The 21,422-nt window shown below is 34.2% G+C and overlaps 1 protein-coding gene and 1 pseudogene across 1 annotated transcript; one reads left to right on the top strand and one right to left on the bottom strand.

Moving 5' to 3' along the window:
* Positions 1–565: 565 nt before the first annotated feature.
* Positions 566–3,585, top strand: LOC130718779 (probable indole-3-pyruvate monooxygenase YUCCA4). Its single transcript, XM_057569405.1, has 4 exons — positions 566–1,608; positions 2,061–2,309; positions 2,447–2,569; positions 3,136–3,585. The coding sequence occupies exons 1-4, from the start codon at positions 958–960 to the stop codon at positions 3,355–3,357; spliced, it is 1,245 nt and encodes a 414-aa protein (XP_057425388.1). The 5' UTR covers positions 566–957; the 3' UTR covers positions 3,358–3,585.
* A 12,929-nt stretch (positions 3,586–16,514) lies between these two features.
* LOC130719062 (uncharacterized) lies at positions 16,515–18,810 on the bottom strand (annotated as a pseudogene).
* Between the last annotated feature and the right edge of the window lie 2,612 nt (positions 18,811–21,422).

Below are 21,422 nucleotides of genomic sequence, written 5' to 3'. Positions count from 1 at the left end.
CATGTAACATTCCAATAATGTTACTGTTTTAGGGTCGACAGACCACAAATTTTTCTTGTTTGTTTCTTTAAATTACTGTTTTATTTTTATTTTTTATGTTTTAAGAATTATCAATAATTTTACTTACACACCTCTAAAAAATGTGAAAAATGTGGAATGAGGAGGGAGATATGAAGAAAAGAAAAAATAAGAGAGAAAAAGTATTAGATGTGATAGATGATAAGAGAAGAGAGATAAAAACAAAAACAGATAAAAATGAAGTGTTTAATAAATAAGGTGTGTATATATTATTGTTGAAGAATTATTATGGAAAACGGGTAGAATGATACAAGTTGTATATAGTAAAAAATGGGCCAGAGAAACCAGAGGGCAGAGGGTACTGACAAAGCGTGACAAAGCTAAAAAAACAAAAAACTCTATGACGTGTGAGTGGCTGCTAGTCATTCCAACCAAATTAATTTTTTTTTATAAAAAAAACATGACATGCATAAATAAATGTATTTATACATCATCATCTCTCTTTTCAGTCTTCACCATTGCTTCTCATCCTCCCTCTGCTGTGAACTGAAGAAAGAAGAAAGAGCCTTGAGAAAAAGAGAATCAAATCCTTTCCTTAACCTTCACGCCTCAATTACACCACCCTCTCCTACCCCCCCAAATCAAATCCTCTCACTGCTCAAAAAATCTCTCCCCTTCTCTCTCTCTCTCTCACACACAAACACTACACTCTCTTACTTACCATGCATTTATAAGGCTCAACTTTGGAACCAAACTTTGAAGTCCCTTGTTGACCATTTTCCCACCTCACTCATTCACTCACGCTATCTTCTCTACCTCTTTAAATTCCCACTACATCATCCACAAAAAAAGACCACACCTTAAACAAACTCATAGATTCTTGTTCTACACTTCTACTCTACTCTATCCATTGTTGTATTTATTTTTATTTCACTATTCATGGGTTTTGGCCAAGAAGAAGAGAAAGACCAGGCCGCCGCCGCCGCCGTGAAGTGCGTGTGGGTTCACGGCCCTATCATTGTAGGTGCCGGACCCTCCGGGATAGCCGTGGCGGCGTGCCTGTCGGAGCAAGGTGTCCCAAGCGTGATTCTTGAGAGGAGTAACTGCATAGCCTCACTATGGCAAAACAGAACCTATGACCGCCTCAAACTGCACCTTCCAAAACACTTCTGTGAGCTTCCATTGATGAGTTTCCCCAACGGTTTCCCAAAATACCCTTCCAAGTACCAGTTCATCTCCTACATGGAGTCCTACGCAGCCCACTTCAACGTCAAACCCCGGTTCAACCAAACCGTGCAGAGCGCGGTTTATGAATCGGGGTCTGAGTTTTGGGTTGTGAGGACTCAGGATTTTGAGTACGTTTCTCCGTGGCTTGTGGTGGCTACCGGTGAGAATGCTGAGCCTGTTTTTCCTAAGCTTCCTGGGTTGGACTTGTTTCGTGGTCCTGTTGCTCACACCAGTAATTACAAATCTGGTTCTGAATACAAAAACAAGAAGGTTTTGGTGATTGGTTGTGGGAATTCTGGAATGGAGGTTAGCTTGGACCTTTGCAGGCACAATGCCATTCCTTACATGGTTGCAAGAAATACAGTAAGTTCTGTTTAATTTTCTTCCTCCTAATTAATAGCATATTTGCAAATCCATCTTGAATTTATTTTCAAATCAACTTTCAAGGAAAACTCATCATCTCACAGTTAGATAGTATGAAAATAGAAAAATGACACATTTTATCTTATTTTTGTTGAAGTAGCAAGATTTGTTATTTTCACTTTTAGGATTGTTTCGATATTAGTTAAAAAGTATGGAAAAAAAAATAACACATTATCACTTTTTAGCAAAGTGATTCTTGATAGAAAAAACAAAGGTAATGATATTTACTATTATGATGATGTATTAATCATGGTGCAAAGTTGTTTGAGTACTGAAAATTGACGTCATGTATGTATGTTCTATTTCTTTTTTCCGATTTGGGTAACTAATCATTAAACTTTGGAGTGTCCTTTTTGCTTACTTGGGTCACTTTATATGATGATGCAATATAGGTACATGTTCTTCCAAGGGAGATGTTTGGCTTCTCATCATTTGGAGTAGCTATGGCACTTTACAAATGGCTTCCATTAAAGATAGTAGACAAGCTCCTCTTACTAGTGGCTAGTTTCACTTTGGGCAACACAAATCACTATGGAATCAAGAGGCCCAAAACAGGACCAATTGAGCTCAAACTTGCCACTGGGAAAACCCCTGTTCTTGATGTTGGTCAAATAGCACAAATAAAATCCGGCAACATAAAGGTAATTAAAGGGAAATTTAAATTGAAATTGTCAAATTAATTTTGTTGATTTCAGGAGTATATATCATTGAGCTAGAATCATGACTTCAATTTTTCCAGGGTAATTAAGATTTGTGAGGTTTTTAATTTTTTTTGTAGGTGATGGAAGGTGTGAAGGAGATAACAAGAAATGGTGCCAAATTTTTGGATGGACAAGAAAAGGAATTTGATGCTATAATCTTGGCAACAGGATACAAAAGCAATGTCCCTGTTTGGCTTAAGGTAAAAAAAAAAATTGTTCTGTTTGTGTTGCGTTTTTAGCTCTATCTTATTATGAGGTACTTATGACCTGTCACTATCTAGGCTTTGGGACACATGCAGGGAGCAGAAACTTACTACAAATGTTTTCATTTCTTCATGCAAAAGAGAGAATAAAATCAGTTGGGGGCCTCTGCTAGCTGGGTTCCTTCCACTTTTTATACATACAATAATAATATATTAAGTTTCTAATTATTTTCATAATTTTTACACATGTCATCATTCATCATACATATATCTCTTTTAGTTTTATAATATATAATATATATATATATATATTGATTTAATGAGTATACATGTTATTTGTAGCATACCAGCTATAATTTTTATAAACTTCTACATTAAATTTTCTCATATTTACCTAATATTTTTTACAATTTTAATAGATTGTATTTCTTGTGAAAGGCCCTTTTGAAAAGTGTTGTTTGTCCTCTGCAAATTTACTAATTAATCAAATTCAGTTTAACTTGTTTAGAAAACTCTTATACATGTGAAAATTCTAAGTTAATTTTTTAATTTCTCTGATTCAGAACCGTGAATTTTTCACCGAAGACGGAATGCCGAAAACACCCTTTCCTCATGGTTGGAAAGGAGAGCGTGGATTGTATACGGTGGGGTTCACGAGAAGAGGTCTTCAGGGAACGTCATCTGATGCCATTAAAATTGCTGAAGATATAGTTGGGCAGTGGAGAATAAAAGGCAAAGACAAGAATTGTTGTGATTCACATATCATCGTACTCAATAATTCATAGACCTTAATTACCCCCAATAAGATGATCAACCTAGTTTTTTATTTTATTTTTTTAGCTGAAAAAAAAAGCAAAAAAATGGACTAGCTTTTCTTTCTTGGGCTACTTTTTCCTGGTTTACTGTGTATGTACAATTTTGTATTTAGGAGCATATACGCTTTTCTAGCTTCTCCAATTTCAGCTTTTGTACAAAACAGTTTCATAAAAGGAATGGAATGGTACTTCAGCTCAAACAAAGTGTGACTGTGTCCAAAAATAAATAAGAAAACAAATATATAAAGTGAAAGAACATGAGGTATATATAAAGAAATATACATGTTAAAGAAAAACGTTGTGTAATTTCCCTCCTTATTTTCCAATAAAAAGTTCCATTCAGTTGTTAACTTGGGAGTTTACATTTGTATGCACCAAAGAAAATTCAGACATATAGCTCACCATGTCGAATATATTTTCAATCATAGTTATTCAAAATTGCATGAACCTTAACTGCTTAGCTTAATTGCACTCTTGGTCATTCATTTATGGTCCTTCTATGATTTAACTCCACAATATTTAAAACGAGCGATTTTGGATGGTTACTACATAATTAATTCGTGACAATTAATGGTCCTAGTTTGGGACATCCTTTCTAGGTTATTTGTCGTTGTGAGCGATTATGATTCTGATCGTTATAATATAAATTTTGTGCTTGGAAGCCCTATTCTTGCTTCAGATCGATGCAAGGATTTTAAGGCCTCACGAGGAGACCTAAGTGAAAGAAGAGGCATAAAGAAGAAAGGGGTGGGAGCGATATTGCTAGTGGTCTGAGGTTGTAGATTGCTGAGGAGGTTCCGGCGTGATCAGGGGAGAGGAAGGCCACATTGTTGATAACAGAACAAATTTGGTGACGCTAAATGTTTGGCGATGCTCCAGAATCCTAATTTAAAATATTAGTCGCGGTTTCACTAACCGCCACATATAAACCGTCGTTAAAACCTAAATGTTTTACAGTGAGATGGGTCCAAGAAAATGAGCATGTCCTAGAAAAAAGATTATCCAAGGGAAGAAGGTGGTGGTGTAGGATGTAGAGATGGAGGTTGGTTCTGAGTTGGGGCAAAAACTCCTTTATGCAACACAATTGAGGTGGTTGGGACAATTCTCAATATATATATATTAGGTGTTTTGACGAGGATGACCTTGGGGAAAAGACTTAGAGTAACGTTTAAGAGTCTTGACGATATGATTATTCAAAAGCTAAGAGAGCAAACTAAGTCTCATATAATCAAATAACTGGTCGTTATGGTTTGGGGAAGTTTAATTTGTGTCTTTTGTTCTGAACATCTTTTTGAGGGTCTTAGGTGTCTTTTAGATTTTTATTTTTTTTAATTAACTTCTTTGGTTGTTACATTTCTTTGGGCTTTCTGTTTTGTAGTTGATCTTCTTTAGATTTTTTCTCAAGTTTGTTTTTATCAATAATATATTTTTCTTTTGGAAAAAAAAATTAGTAGTTTAACTTTTTTATAACAACAGTATATTATATTGTTCTCATATATTAGAGGTATTTTCAATCAATCTAATACATTCACATACACTTTTTTTTTTTCTTGCATCTCAATTTTATACTTTTTCTTATCTCTATTGTTTCTTTATCGCATCTCTCATTTTTTTTCTTTCTCACTCTCAATTAAGAAATGGGATGAGAAGTATACATAAGACAAGAGAGTTATAGTAAGAATCCAATGTATAGTTTGATATTGAGAATTTGAATCTGACACACTGAATTAACACCATCGATTAATTTTTCTCTCCTAGAATTTTCCTGTTCAGATTTCCTCACCCTGATTCCTGTTCAAATTGTGATGTTCTCATCTCGCTCAGTCTTCTACCGCCATATATATATATTAGATATATACATTCTACAAGACAAATGGTCCTCCTCGTCGATTATGACTGTGAAGTTTTGTAGATATGAAGTGGAGAAAAGTCCAGAGGCAGAGTTAAATCACAATTGGGTAATTTTTATAAAAAAATACTAGCAACAATCATTTTAATACACTTTTTTCACTCTTTTAATGATTAATTGAAATTCATATTGACTTCATTAAAAATATGCGTCACACTCTCAATTCAATTAGATACCTATGAATTTCAACTAATTAATAAGAAAAGTAAAAAAAAAGTGTTTAAGAAAAGAGAAATTCTAACAACATTCTCTTTATCACTTTCTTTCTAACACTTTCTTTTAATTTATTTATTAAAAGTAAGGTAAAATTCACTCAATTATATATATCTCACTTTCAATTTTGTATGACCTACAATTTTCACTAAATAAAATGAAAGTCTCTAACTATTACTAGCATAGTAGCATTCATCTAAAGAGAATGCTACCGTATGCGTTTTTTAGTGTGTTAAATTGTTGATGCTATTTCAATCACGGTGTGTGATAGAGATCAAATATCTCATCAAGAGCAAGGATTATAAGAATCAAACACTCTCGACCTAAAATTTTAAATTGTCATTTTTTACCACTACAATCGATACACAAGTCCAGAGTACACTGTTTTTTATATGGAGGCATTCAATTGCATAACCCCATCACACGCTTCCAAGCTACTTCCAAGCACGCTTTCCAGTATTATACAATTGTTACGTCACACACACATGCACATACTCTCTCTCTCCCTCCTACTACCACTGTCTCATCAGCACTGACCGATTCTTGCATACCCTCTGTCATGGAGTAAGATAGAGAGAGAAATTTGGAGGCATGTTGCAATTCATTTGCATTTTTTGAGAAAAATAAATGGAAAACCATGTCTCAACAATAACAAGACAAATAAGTGTAAGCCCCCCCTCTGTTTTGCTCTTTCCTCCTTGTTGCTATAACGCCAATGCCTGTGCCTGTTTTTCTGGCTCGATAGATTCATTTCATAACTCTTTGCATGCTTCGCTGATGTCACCTATTCCAAACTCTTCCACGCAATTTGGCTCGCGATATTCTACTTCAACTATATATACAATATATTTTTGGTAGCTTAAAAATACCCTCCGATCCTTACCTGTTTAACAGGTTACCTGTAATTACCTAATTTTCTATTAATTTATTTTCATGAACCAAGATTCCTATTTAGGATGCTTTAACCTTTATTTTCACTTATTAATTCCTTAATCAAGTTTCTTATCCATCTATTTATCTATTTAACTTTCAAAAAAACTTCATTAATCAAGCAAAACACTCAATTCCAACTAATAAGTCTAATACCTTAGTACTAAGTCAAATTAAACTGAGGAATAATTCATTCATAAATCAGGCTAATACAGCCAATTCCTACCCTTTTGCCTAAGGTCTAGAGAAAAATAAATTAATCTACTCCCAGATCCCTTATCCTGACCAAACTTCCGTTTATGAAAGGAAAAACATGATACTTGCGTTAGCTCAAGCATAAATAATATATAACAGAGAAAAGATTCATATATAATGGAACCAATTCATACAAAACTCTGAAGAAATAAAGCATAAAATAGCAAATGTCAACACTCCAAGTGGTAAAAGAGAAACTTAGCCGAGCATTGTTAGAGCATCTTCAATGGTGATATCTTATTTTGGGACTTAACTCACTTTTTGTGGGTCCAGATTGCCACATATGACTTAAGGCACCCATAGGGTCGTGATGCATATTTCACTCCAATGGTTTGAGATATTAGGTTGGACCCACAATACCCAATATATTTATATTATTTATTTTCACATAAAATTAAATTAAATTAAATTATTAATTCAATAAAACTTAATTAATATTTAAAAACATATAATATAATTAAAAAAACAATTAAATGGACCCAATAAGGGCAAAAATCTGAACCTGAAAAAAAAAAGAAACAAAAAGGTTGTTTTTTTTTCGGGAAAAATGCCCAAATGGGCAAAAAAAACAATCGGCCCATCCGGTCACACAAGGCCCAACGGTCTGGACCGTTACCAGTTGATCCGATCAAAGTAAATAAATATATATACCCTCCTTCACCAAAACCGGCCAAACCAATCATTCTTCTCTTTCTCTCCTCCTTCACCCTCTGATACTTTCTCTCATCCTTCACACACAAACCCTAAATTCAAAATGGCACCTCCTTCGCACTCTGCTCCTCTCTCCACCGCGACCTCATCTCCTATCCTCCACCATCGTACATCCACCTCCGATCTCCGACGATGAAGCTACAGTGAGGATGTAACGCCCCGACTTTCGGGGGTCACCATAGTAAAATAAATATGCAATGTTTTTCAAAAGGATTTATAATCAGGAGTATATTTTTTTCTTCAAAGTGTTTCTAAAACATGTCATGCATACTCCCAACTACAAATAGATTTACGTCAAGTCTTGAACAAGGCAAGTACCCGAAGGTAAACCCGAAAGCACCCAACCTACAAAATCTAACCAATAGAAACAACTCAACAAAGAACCTAATATGTAATGACACCATAAATCCGACATACTCCCTACGATATCCACATCGGGGAACCGCAGGAAAGAAAAGCATCGGAACCTACCCGGAAACTCAAATATAAATTCCTAAAAATCATTAGGTAAGCTTAAACTAATAACGGTAAGCTCTCTAACCCAAGACTCTAGCCTTAAACTCGACTCTAATCTTCAAGTCTTTCACTAGTCTTCAAGTCCTCATCTTCGACTTGTACAAAGGTCAAGTTTCATCGAGGATTCTCTATCGCCTAATAGCGTTAAGCGCCCAAACAACAAGTAGCAAACAAAAAGGGTTAACTTCATGCAATTACCACGTATAAAAGAGAAAAGCATGCTATTTAAGTTTAAGTGTGTGATATGGCACATAAGCTAGCAACTTAATTCAAGATAGATGACGACATATATCCAACAACATAAAATCAAATCAGATATCAACAACATAGATTTAAATCTGATATCAGCAACATAATAACATATTTAAATCGGATAACACTAACCTCAACAATATAACATCAATCATATATCAACAACCTCAACAACATAACATCAAATCAGATATCAACAACCTCAACAACATAACATCAAATCAGATATCAACAATATAACATCAAATCAGATATCAACAACCTCAACAAAATAGAATCAAGTCAGATGACAATAGCCTTAATATAAGTGCCATGTAGTACAACTATGTGTTACTACCAAGACAGGTCCAATCAAAAGCGTCTCGCAAGATGGGGCAGTCACCTGGAACGAAAATCATTGACCTACCACTTAGTATGCCACGGAGGCCCCACCATATGCCACACATGCCCCACACAATATGCCACACAGGCCCCACAATACAATCCAATAACACATATGCACAAATATCAGCACAACATATAGCTACTTAGCACATACTTAGTATGTGATCCAACCCAACATCAACCACAACAACAATCAAAACATCCACAATTCTCAATCCAATAATCAAGCCAGAGTATCAACAATAACCAATGGCCGAAGCCCCAGAAAACGGAGACGCACGTCTCTATCAGTTCACCCAGCCGAAGCCTTCAGAAAACATTTTCCCAGTTCAGTACAACAGTCATAATCAAATGTCAATCAAATTTAAACATCTTCATCTCAAACGCATGCAGTGCGATAAAAGCATGCAAGACTCAAAGACACTCTAATACTGAGTCACCCTTACCTTTTATTCTCCTTCCAAGCTCGATATCACAAACCGATCCAAAATCAAGCTACCGAACTCAGAAAGTTCCCTGAAGCGTCCTCCTCCGTCGTGAAACCTCACAGCTTGTTCCAAACCTCTTTCCTCATCTCACTAAGAAACAATACAATCCAATAACGCTAAACAAAACCGAAAGAAGCTTTCGAAGCTTCAGAGTTCGACATCTAGGCACGAATGGACAACAGGACCTCTGTTCACTAAAACACGCATAACTCGAGCTACAGAACTCGGAATGACACGAAACCAAAGCCAAAATTTCGACAACAGAGAGGGCTACGCTATGGCTTAGGCTATACAAACCCAAAAATATTTTTGGACACGGTACATTTCCAAATAAGTTTCGGCCACTACGAAAAAAAGGGTTTCCCAACTTTTTCTTCGATCTAATTTAATTCCTAAGTATTCTTATGTGATATCTAGGGTAAAACAATGCTCGGAAAAATTTTAGAAATTGCTATGCTACTAGGTGCTTTTGGGTCCAAACTTTAAGCTCAAAACTCAAGTTAAAATTTTTGAAAACAAATTTGATATGATCGTAGATCGGGGCGTTTATAGCAACTAATTCTAAAGGAACTAAGCAAGATCAATACTTTCTGAATCAAAAAGTAAATTCGCAGAGAAAATGGGTTTCGAGATTTAAAACTCAGATCTACGGCGACTCGGTGAAATTTCGAATAAACCGGCAGCGATTATAACATGTTGGGTTAGTGGGGAAGATAGTTGAAAAGAAAAATCAAAGCTATCAGACATTTTGCTTCAAACATTGAGCACAGAAAGACATGGTTTAAAGCTTCAGAAAGTGAAAACAAAGTTATGGAATAGCAAGAATACCTCGCTGTCGATCCACAGAAACTGAAATCGGGACGACCAGACAAAAACTCGCGAAGAAATCCTCTCCCTAAGATATTTCTCATTTCCCGCACTTTTAAAGCGGATGCTTAAAAAGCAAACTTCGAGGTTTTCCGAAACCGATCATTCTGGTACCTCCGTCTAACGATAAGAAGTGAATATCTGGCGACAGAATGCTATAACTCAAAATGAAGTTCTCAGAATTGAAGAAAACGATATAAACGCAGTATTAGCCAAAATACGCTGGAAAACTACTTTTTGCAGCTGACGTCGGATGAAGAAACTTCCTTCTGAAAAAATATCACAAACGTCGAAAGGAATGAGGTTGAGCGAATGGAAACTTCGTTAGAAGCTCTGAATAGAAAAACTCTTCATTCAGGGTCTTAATTAAAGTCCTCGAGAAGTTAAAGTCTAGCTTCGGCGGACTTCCGGAAAACAAAACCTAACGTGCGTACAGTCCAGGGTTTCGTATCGGAATACTGGTCATGGGAAAATTACTCGGAGGTTTTTATTCTCCCTTCAATTCTAAAACTCTCTTAAACGGCGCTCTAGGAGCGGATATAGCATTTTTCGAACACTCTCGACCTTAGTCGGATGCGAATATGGCTCATGCTATCACTCGAAATGACTATAGTGTCATCCTTAAACATAATCCAAACTTAATTATCATATAAATAATATTCATGACTCGCAATAGGGTTCGAGTCAGGAGAATAACACGGAATATAAACACTCAATCATTTAATACAACAGAATCAATCATCGCCCTAAAAGTACAAAAACAATCTTCTTTCGATAATCCACAGAACAAACAACAATCAAAGGTACGCACTTGTTAGAGATTTACGTTCTTTGGAAAATAGACTCCACAATCGCTTCATCATTTTTATAGGCAAATTGTATTTTTGGATAAACAACTTAATCAAGCGCTGATAATAATAAAATCTTATTCATATGTTATAATTTGAGAAACATATTGAAATAAGTTAAAAATATGTTGTAAATAAACATAAGATCTTATTCGTAAACTAATCTAAACAACTTATGGAAATGTGTTTAAAAAACAACTTAATTAGACTATAAGCTATTTATATAATAAATTCTCTCAAACACTTAAATAAATGATATAAAATAGGTGTTTGCTATGGTACGTTAACCCAAATCAAGGTATGATACCCAAAATGAGATAATTCAATTATAAATAAGCATGTACACGTTATAATTGTGATGTTATTTTATCGTAGTGATGCAACCTTTCATTCTTAGAGACATGAGATTTGTAGATTGTGTTCTTTTAGGCTTTGTTCATCCATCAATCATGATCATTTTGCGCGCATCTCAACCATTATCGTTTATCTCTACAATTAAACCATTTTTCATTAAAAACAAATTTCATGAGATGAAATTAATTGAATAGTAAAATAAAATGCGAAAATGTAAAATTTACCTAAAAAAATATAATAATCATCTATTAAATTATTCAATGCGGGTACCATATCCAAAATATTTTATGGGTAACACAAAATTTATCAATAAAATAGCCTTAAATAAACACTTCTAAAACTCGACCGAATTCAACATTAATGTTAAGTTGCATGTACTATTCTTGACGTTTAGTTAAAAAATAACTAAAGTCTGAATATTTGAGGAGACATGAAGATTGCACAGGGAAATTACAAAAAAAGAGGGGCAAAATTAGATTGATGATCTCATATGAATGAAAAGTATATTGAACGCTTAAATTTAACTAAGCACAAGAGAGGTGTGGTAGTTACTAGCGAGTTAATTAACTCACTTCATTAATTATGAGGTTGAGAATTCGATCATTCCCATAAAAATAAAGCATAGATTGTGTTGAGTTGCTTAATCACTTAGTAAGAGATCCTACAACAAATGAATTAGTCGCTTTTGCTGACAGTACATATATTCTTCAATATTATTATAAACGTTAATAATATAATAACAAAAGTTTAAATTTGGTTTATATGTTCTCAAATGAGAAGAAGAAGACAAATAGAGAAATATGGATTCAAAAATGTCAATGCACAAAGTCTATATGGCAGCGAGCAGGTGAGATGTTAAGATCTCATTCTAGAGAAAAGGTAAATGCATACAACTAGCTTGCAACATGTGGGCGTTGAAGTTGGTGCGCAAATGAGGATATCACAATTATAAGCCTATTCATATCTATATATGCTCTAGATGTCTGGAGAAGGAGAGACACCCAATAAACATGCATAGCTAGCCAAATTATATTCAACGACGAAATGAAATCCGTATGTGTGACTAGCTTTCAATGAATACAAGATATTATTTGGATACGGGATCTAACGAAACAGGTATTTGGATTCACTTGGTAGAAAATCTATCATATAAATGATATCTAAGGATCCTCAGTGATCTTGAATGGAATATATGTTCGACAGTTCGAGTTCGACTTTGCAATCCTTTACACTGTATTTGGTTGTGAAGAGAGAGATAGAGAAGAGAGAGTAGAGAAGAGAAAAGTTGAGTAGAGAGAAATAGGTGGGAGATGAAGTGAATTTATAAGTTGTTTGGTATGGTAGAGATAAAGAAGAGAGAGGTGAGAAATAATGAGGTGGAAGAGAGAGAAAAAACAACTTTTTGATTAAAATAATATTTTTTAAAACGAAAAAGTAAAGACTGAAAATGGTGGCGGTTCTAAACCGCCACTAAATGCAAAGAAAAGAACAAAACAAGATAATAGTGGCGGTTCTAACCGCCACTAACTGCACACGAATCAGAAAAAAAAAAAACTGCTGTACCTGAATCTCTTCGCAAAACGCAAAGAGATGAAAAAGTGGAATTTTCCCACTCTCTATCTCTCTCTCATCTACAGTAAATTACAACCAAACACACATACATACTCCATCTCTCTCCTATCTCTCTCTCTTCCCTCAATCTCTTCTCTATCTCATTGCAACCAAACATAGTGTTAATTATATGCTTCAATTAGAAGTGTATCCACGATTTTCCTGTTGGGGTGAAATAAACTATTAGAATTTTTTTACCAATGAATAGTGTACATATATATAATATATATATTTTAAATCATAAAAAAAATATTTAAATTGAATTTTTCGTTTTTTCATGGTACTAAATTTAGCTATTATTGTATTAACATTTATATTTTCAGTAATTTCCCTCTCAATGTATACAACTAATACATTTCTGAAAAAGTCATCTTCAATCTTGTTGCGAATTCGAGTCTTAACAACTTTTATTGCAGAAAAAGCTCGCTTTGTAGATGCTGTTGAAACAGTAAGCGTTAAAATAAGATGTATCAATTTGTCAAAAAGTTGAAACATTGTTGTTTTCTAGTTTCAACTAATCTCTGTTAAAACTCTGATAAACTGGACAACTTTCCTAAATTAGAATATTCAGAAACATCTAAATGATAATGTCTTAGTTGAAACGGAAAAATCTTTTTTTCCAAATTAGAAAAATCGTTTGATTTTAATCGATAAACAAATCTTTGGGAGGCGGGATTAAAGATAGAAAAAATTTCTTCAAAAAGTTATATATAGTTGGCACAGTTTTTAAAATTCTTTTGGGGGGGGGGTGTCGCCCATGGCTTCAATCAACCTTTTAATTAAAGTAATTCCGATTTTGGATAACAAAATCATTGTTTGGTCAATTTGTTTTATCATAATTTAGCTATTATCATTATGGATAGTCGTGAGATTAATTAATCGTCACACATACATTTTAAATTTTATATCTTATATTATGATTTATTTTCAAAATCAAAGAGTAAAAACTCTTTTAGGTGACACGCTTATAATATTTGCCTAATTTGATTTTACTTTTTCCTATACTATAATTAGGAACTTGATGATGTCATATATTACTTGATGCATATTTTTACTTCATAACAAATATTTTGAAGTATTATTTTATTTTTTTAAAAGTAGAAATTATACATTTTATGGGGGGTGGTGGCAGGGATGATGGACTGGTGATAACGGTGACAGCTCGTACAATGAAAACTTCTTTTTATAATTTTATATTCGTGTTTCAGATTTTTTTCTGTTTTTCTTTTAAAGTCAAAATGGGAAATTAGCAAACCAAACAAACTCTAAGTATTTAAAATCTCATACCTTTTAAAAATGAAACATGGGCTACGGCCCACCAAAATCATTTCTATATTTTTTTTCTTTTGAAGTTAGTAGCCCACGGAGGGCGTTTTTTTACATAGCTAGTGCAATTTTCAAAAAAAATTACCAAACTAGTGCAATTTTTGTTTTAATTACAAAAGTAGTGTAAATCGCCACTAGCAGTGGCGACACCAATTTTTTTTTACTTTGTTTATTAGTGACGGAAACTTTTCCGTCACACATTCCGTCGCTAAATCTTTTGCAACGGAAGCATTCACACTTCAATTTCCGTCGCTAAATTCTTTTTCATTATTCACTAGGATTTTAAGACGAAATATACTTCGTCGCAAACAGAATCCGTCGCTAGACATTTTGCGACGAATGGTGTCTCTCTTCACATTGGGTCACTAATACATTTTATATTATACTAGGATTTTGTGACGGATACGATTCCGTCACTAACAAAGAAAGTAAAAAAAAATATGTATATATAGGGTGTCGCCACTGGTCGTGGCGATTTCACAAAAAACAAAAGATGATATCGCCAATGAGATTAACGATTTACACTAAACTTGTAAATAAAAAAAAAGTTGCTCCATTTTGGTAATAAATCTTTCAAATTACTCCATCTAAGTAAAAAAGTCCACGGAGGGATCAACTATAATTGTTCCCACATCATTGGTCTAGATTTTTTTTTTAACACTATGTAAATTATATAAATCTTTAACCGTGAATGGAATTACAAAGGGAATTTATGTGCTGTAAGACTCAACAGGGAGAAGTTGTGTAGTTCATATATTGAAAAAAAAAACATTTTTGGCAGTGGTCTCGCGCTTTTAAGGTAGCGGTTGAGAACCACAACCTATGCAAGCCCCTACAAAAACGAGGGTAGCATTTATCTTAACAGCTACCGTTGAAATTCTATGCTAGTGGTTTCTAACTGAGACTATCAGTGATTTTAACTGTAATCTATATTTTTGAAAACCGTTACCTTTGGCTTATTAAGCCACTACCTTTGATATTCTATGGTTGCGGTTCGAACCGCTACCTTAGTTATTCTTTTGTTTTTTATTGCAACAATTTTTCTATGAACCCCAATTTTTTCTGTAAACCTTTGAATCAATGTTCTGAAAACTGGACCGGTCATCAAACCGGTTGAGGCACTGGTTTAAGGTTTTAAAGGTTGAACCGGGGTCAAATCGAGGTCGAACCGTATTAACTTAAATTTTATTTGTTTAATAATATATATTGAAGAAAAATATAATAAATGTAATAGTATTATAATTTCACAAAGTTAAAAAAAAAATATTCATGAATATTATAAATTAAAAATGAGACAAATAAGAAAAATAATTTCTAACAATTCTGAACTTTTGATTTTTTATCTTCCTCTGATTCCATTTAGTAGAATTAAGTCTTTTTAAAATTGTGTCAAAAAAGTTTTCTGTTTTGAAATTGTACAATTAAGTTAACGGGGATCAAAGCAAAAATTTGAAAAAAAAAACTTAAGAAATTAGTTAGAGTGTTGGTTGCCTAGAAATAAGGGAGCATTTAATTTTGAATTTAATACTTAAATTTTAGCAATCACATTCAAAACCAGAAAAGACTCTTTCCATCGTGTTTCCTTCTCAGCTACTGTGCAAGGCAAATTCATTTCAAACTCTTCTCTCCTCTTATTCATTTCAAATTCTTTTCCTCCCCTCCCCACCCATGTTTTCCTTTTTTCCCATGCTACTCTTCATCTCCCCTTGGAAAAGAAACGGATGAAACGTGAAAGGCCTCTAGAAGCTCAAAGCAAACAGATCTGTATAATGATGATGAAACCCAACTTTTTCTTGATCTAAGGGTGAACCGGCTCAACCTTTAACCCGTCGGTTTTCCCCGGTTTTTGCGGTTTTCACCCGGTTCAAACACGTTTTGACTGGTTCGTGATCAGTCCGGTTCTACTACCATATCTGACCGGTCACCTCACCGGTTCCCGGTCAAACCAATTGAACCAACCGGTCCGGTCGGGGTTTTCTGAACTATGCTTAGAATATACCTGTAAAGGCAGAAGAAAAAACAATAAGCAACTGCCATAGTTTAGTCTGCGCGCCACTGTTGCAACATTGACGCTAAAAGGTCCCCTGCCAGAAAATAATTAACCTCTTACTTCTCCTAGCTAGCTCGCAAATGATTTTGAGCGAGAGATATGAAAACCATGTTGAGTAGAATGACTTGTTTTTTGTTTCGACCAAACTCGTTGGCACCGGACGTATGCAACTTAGTTGAGACCATCTTTCGGGTATAAAACATGCATGGAATGCAGTAACACATACATAATTTGGGGTCACGAGCTTCCTCTTCATTTTCTTATGGTCCTTCTCCCTTCGTCTGTGACAACAATCACACATGACTCTTACCTTTCCTAAGGTAATCAAACTCGAGAGTTTAGGTAAACTCGTGGAGGGGGGGTAAACTCGACTCGTAAACTTGACTCGTAAACTCGTACCGCATGCAAAAAATACATATAAAAAACACTATTATGGTGATGAACGCACACTAACAACATTAAAAATGAACCAAATCACCAACAATAGTGATAAGAACAAGTTCAAACCATAAATTAAATTACTAACAAGTTTAAGTTCATACATAAAAGCACTAAATAATCCAAATTAAAGGTTTCACAAGTCATAAACTCATAATAAAACATTAAACAAAAGCCAACAAGTCATGATATCAAATTTCAAATACTTCAACATCTTAAAATCCATCATCATGGCCATCATTCATCACCACCACTATCATGATCATCATCATCAAATTCTGCTCCCGATGAGAGAGGCTCATCAAGTATAGGATCAAAGATCAAATGCTCGGGGTCCTCTTCAAGAGTAGGCTCTTTTGTGACTTGATTCTCACCAACAATGTCATTATCCCCAACAAGAGATTGTTCATCAATCTCTTCCACATCTTCAGTTATCCATTCGTCATCAGATTCTATATCATCAAAAGGAAGGACAACTTTTCTTCTAACTTGTCTAGATCTTAACTTCTTGTTGTACATCACATAGACCAAGTCATTCATCCTTTCCTGATGCAAACGATTCCTTCTCTTTGTGTGAACCTAGCAATAAAAATTAATATCCAAAATTAAGGCTCATAATTTCAATTCTAACAAACAAAGTTGATAACTAAAAAGTAAAAACATAATAATTTTATTTACCATTTCAAATGAACTCCAATTACGCTCACATCCAGAAGAGCTACAAGTCAAGCTAAGAATACGGATAGCAAAGTTTTTCAGTTCTGGGCATCCATCACCATACATGTTCCACCAATCTGCAGGAGCCATAGTCTTCCTACTACTCTTGGCATTAGCATCACCAAACAAAGAATCAGATTTCTGAAACAAAGGAATCTGATTATGAATCTAATGCCTCACTAAGGGGTCACTTGTCATCCTATCCACACAAGAAAATAACCCTTGCTTGGTCTAAAGGTCCTTTACATAAGCATCATCATAGTGAAATCGGGGATTGAGGTAATAAGCAGCTGCATGTAATGGCTTATGGAGTTGGTTTTCCCACCTATCATCAATAATCTTCCACACAGGCTCATAACTACACACCAATTGAAATACAAATACCAAAGAGTAAATATAATTAGGTTTTAGGCATGTTCCAAAAAAACAACACATAAAAAGATAAATTAACAAAGTTTACCTTCTTTGGACAGAATTGAAATTGCTTTTTATTTTCTCCTTGGCCGCATCCATCTCAGCATATAAAAAACCCATGGCAGGCTTCTCATCCGAATCCACCAAGCGAAGGACGGACATAAGAGGAATGGCAGCCTTGAGACATATGGTTATATTATTCCATAGACGACTATCCAAAACCATGCTTTGCACTTTTTTCCCATCTGATGTGGTAGAAACCTTGGTTGATTTCCATTCTTCTGAGTCAAACATAGTCATCAATGCAACTTTAAGCTCATTTAGGCATCCCAAAGTCAAATATGATGTGGCGAATCGAGTGGCACCCGGCCTAATTAACTCTCTGTCTTTAGTAAAATGTTTCAACATGGGAATGAGCATTGTTCTAGAGTATATGAATGTGGTGATCTTCCTTCCTTTTTTTATAGTAGATTCATGCACCTTTAGCTTCTTCTCAAAATCCTCCAAGATCAAATCAATGCAATGAGCAGCACACGGAGTCCAATACAAGTTCTTTCTTTTCTCCATAAGCTTTTGCCCAGCAGCTTTGTAATTTGCAGCATTATCTGTGACTACTGGCACTACATTCTCCTCTCCAACATGCTCCACAACATCATCTAGCATCTTGAAAACCTTGTCTGTTGTTTTAGAAATATCAGAAGTGTCAAATGAATATAGAAAAACAGTCCCCATAGGGCTGTTCACCAGAAAATTACAAATGGAACGCCTTTTCATATCAGTCCATCCATCCGACATGATTGTACAACCATTTTTCTTCCAATCCTGCTTAAAGTCATCAAGCATGTTATGTGTTTCCTTGACTGCTCGCTTCAAGAGAGGCACTCTAATGTCATGAAAGGAAGGATGCTTATAACCAAACCCATATCTAGCAACCATGTCCAACATCTTCGTAAATTCTGGATTTCTTATAGCATTGAAGGGAATAGCACTTGTGTAGAAAAACTTTGCAACTTGTAGATCAACTTGCTCCTTGTAGTCCTTCTTTACTATTTGATTCATTGTTGCTTGAACCCCACCACCATTTTTTACATTTGTAGTAAACTTTAAAATGCCCTTCCCTTTTCTTTGAGAGCTTTCCATTTGTACATCCTCACTCTCCCCCTCAACATCACCTCCATACTGAGTCAATTTCCTTTTTTTTATCTTTTGCAGCTTTAGCATTGTCCACAAAATCCTGCATAACTAGCCTAACATCTTCAGGCACACCGACACAAGGTTCTGAATCTTCGCTTGATCCAGCAAGATGATGCTTAAATCTGAATATTCCTCCACTGACAATTTTTGGGCAATAATTGCATTTAACTTTTCGAGCATTGCCCTCAATATTAGCCCCATGTTTCCACCCAATATCAGACCGATTTCCAGGAGCATTTTTCCTCCTATTTCTAGGTCTAGGAGCAGCGCTTGTTTCGTTTGAGGCACTTGAGGGATCAACTTGAGACATTGCTGCAAATAACAACATATAATAAAGAACAAAAACAACCAACACAAACGACATGGAGAGCAGAGGAGATAACAACAGAACAACAGCCAATGTCTAATTTCTAAACTCCATGGTTCTAATTTCTAAACTAGCGATTACAAAATCAACATAGCAACAGGCAAGTGCCAACAGCCATGGTTCTAATTTCTAAACTCGCGATTACAAAAGCAACAGAGAGCAGAGGAGCAGAACAGAACGTGGACTCACTCACCTCAAGCAGAAGCAGAACGTGACCGAGCACTCGAGCAGAGGAAGGAACTGGAACGCAGAGAGCAGAGGAAGGAACTGGAAGCAGAACGTGACCGAGCATGAGGAACTAGGACGGAACGCGGGCAGAATTGAACGGAGGAACAGTCATGGAGTCGTTGAACGGAGGAGCAGTCATGTAGTCGCGTTTCTATTTCTGAACCCTAGTCAAAGTTATAAAATAAACCCCCCGCCCCCAAAAAAACGACGTCGTTTTGATTAAAAACAGAAAAAAAAAAATTCTTCTGAACTCGCTATACTCGTTATAAACTCGCGTTTTTACACGAGTTTAACGAGTTTATCTCGATTTTACCTGAGTTTACCCGAAAACGATTTTACACTCGATTTAACTCGATTCCACTACCTAAAAACGTAAAATCGTACGATTTTACGATTTAAATCGCGAGTTTAATAACCTTCCTTTCCTCTTATTCTCATCCACACTTCTTCGTCGACTGGCATAACGGACATGCAAATGTTAATTCAAAATTATAAAAAAAGGCTTAATGGTCAAATTGATCCTTGTGTTTGCAGTGACTTTTGGTTTAAGTTCCTCTTTGAAAAAAACTCGTCGATATCACCATGTAATTGCAACCAATTTGGTTATAATCCTCATAGGAGGGCGGAGCCACTTGGCACGCTGACGTGTTAAATCAGTCCTAAGATGAATTGTTTTTTAAAAAAATTAATTAAAACAAAATTAAAACCTAAAAAATCCTAAATACCCTTCTAAGACTAATTAATAACTCTATACTCTAAATTTAAAATCATTACCATCGCATGAATACATAATTAAACTACCAACAATATTTGTTTTGGAGGTAACAAGAAATATATCAAATAAAAATATATTACTACAACAAAATATTATAAATAAGTTTAAAATATCAAATAAAAATAGGTATTCCCTTTAATAATATTAAAAAGCACACAAATAACTTTTTTTAAAATATTGTTATTAAATATGATATACATTAAAATAAATGTCACAAGTAAATATTGTCAATTTTGAACTGTGGTTTTAGTAATTTTATGTGATAAATAATACTATGGGTACCACAGAATTTACCAATAAAATAACCACAAGATAATGTTATTATTACCAATTATTTCATTTTTTTGTTTTTTTATATACTATCTTATACTATATATTATTTTCGAAATAAAAAAGTAGCAACTTCGACAAGTGTCACTCCCTTATTATATGTCTTTCTTCATAAGCTTTTTCTCTCATACTATAATTAGTAGGTAGATGATGTCATATTTATATTTTCTGGTTTATTAGTAAAATAAATATTAAATAATTCCATATTTTCAATAATAATTAATGTAGTAATATTGCATTTAATAGTTATTAATGACATTAGAATAATTAATAAAAGTCAATTGTGATTTTTTGAAAAAAAAACCACTATATTAATTCGACATTTAATGGTTTTTAATGACATTAGAATAATTAATAAAAGTGACTTTTCTACCATTAATATGTATGCTGATAAAGTTTTATTTATTTATGATTATGGTTATGTTTTTATATTACAAAAAATAAAATAAAAATGAATGTACTATCTTATGTTCAAAGTGATATCAAATGTGACATAAAAAAATTGATATCAAATAGTTTTAAAGGATTGATTTGAAAATTAACTCAAATTTTTTTATATTTTATGTTTTCGTATATACATCTGAAAAATTAAAATGGTTTTGATATATTGATTCAAAGCATAATAAATTAGAAAAAAAGGAATTAGAATGTAACTAAGATTAGAAAAAAACCGTAAATAGTGATATACTAATTTAGATTAAAAAAATACATATTTAAAATAGATAAACGAGAGAGGAAATATGAAAATGAATTATATATGCCGACTAAGTACTCTTATTCGATCTGTGCATGACACGAGATTAATACTAGTGTATAATAAATTGTAATATTAATACCAAAACAGTTGTCTAGTGGTAA

This window comes from Lotus japonicus, chromosome 5, assembly GCF_012489685.1.
Source record: "Lotus japonicus ecotype B-129 chromosome 5, LjGifu_v1.2".
Classification (NCBI taxonomy): Eukaryota; Viridiplantae; Streptophyta; class Magnoliopsida; order Fabales; family Fabaceae; genus Lotus; species Lotus japonicus.
This window is presented reverse-complemented; position numbering and strand designations above follow the sequence as displayed.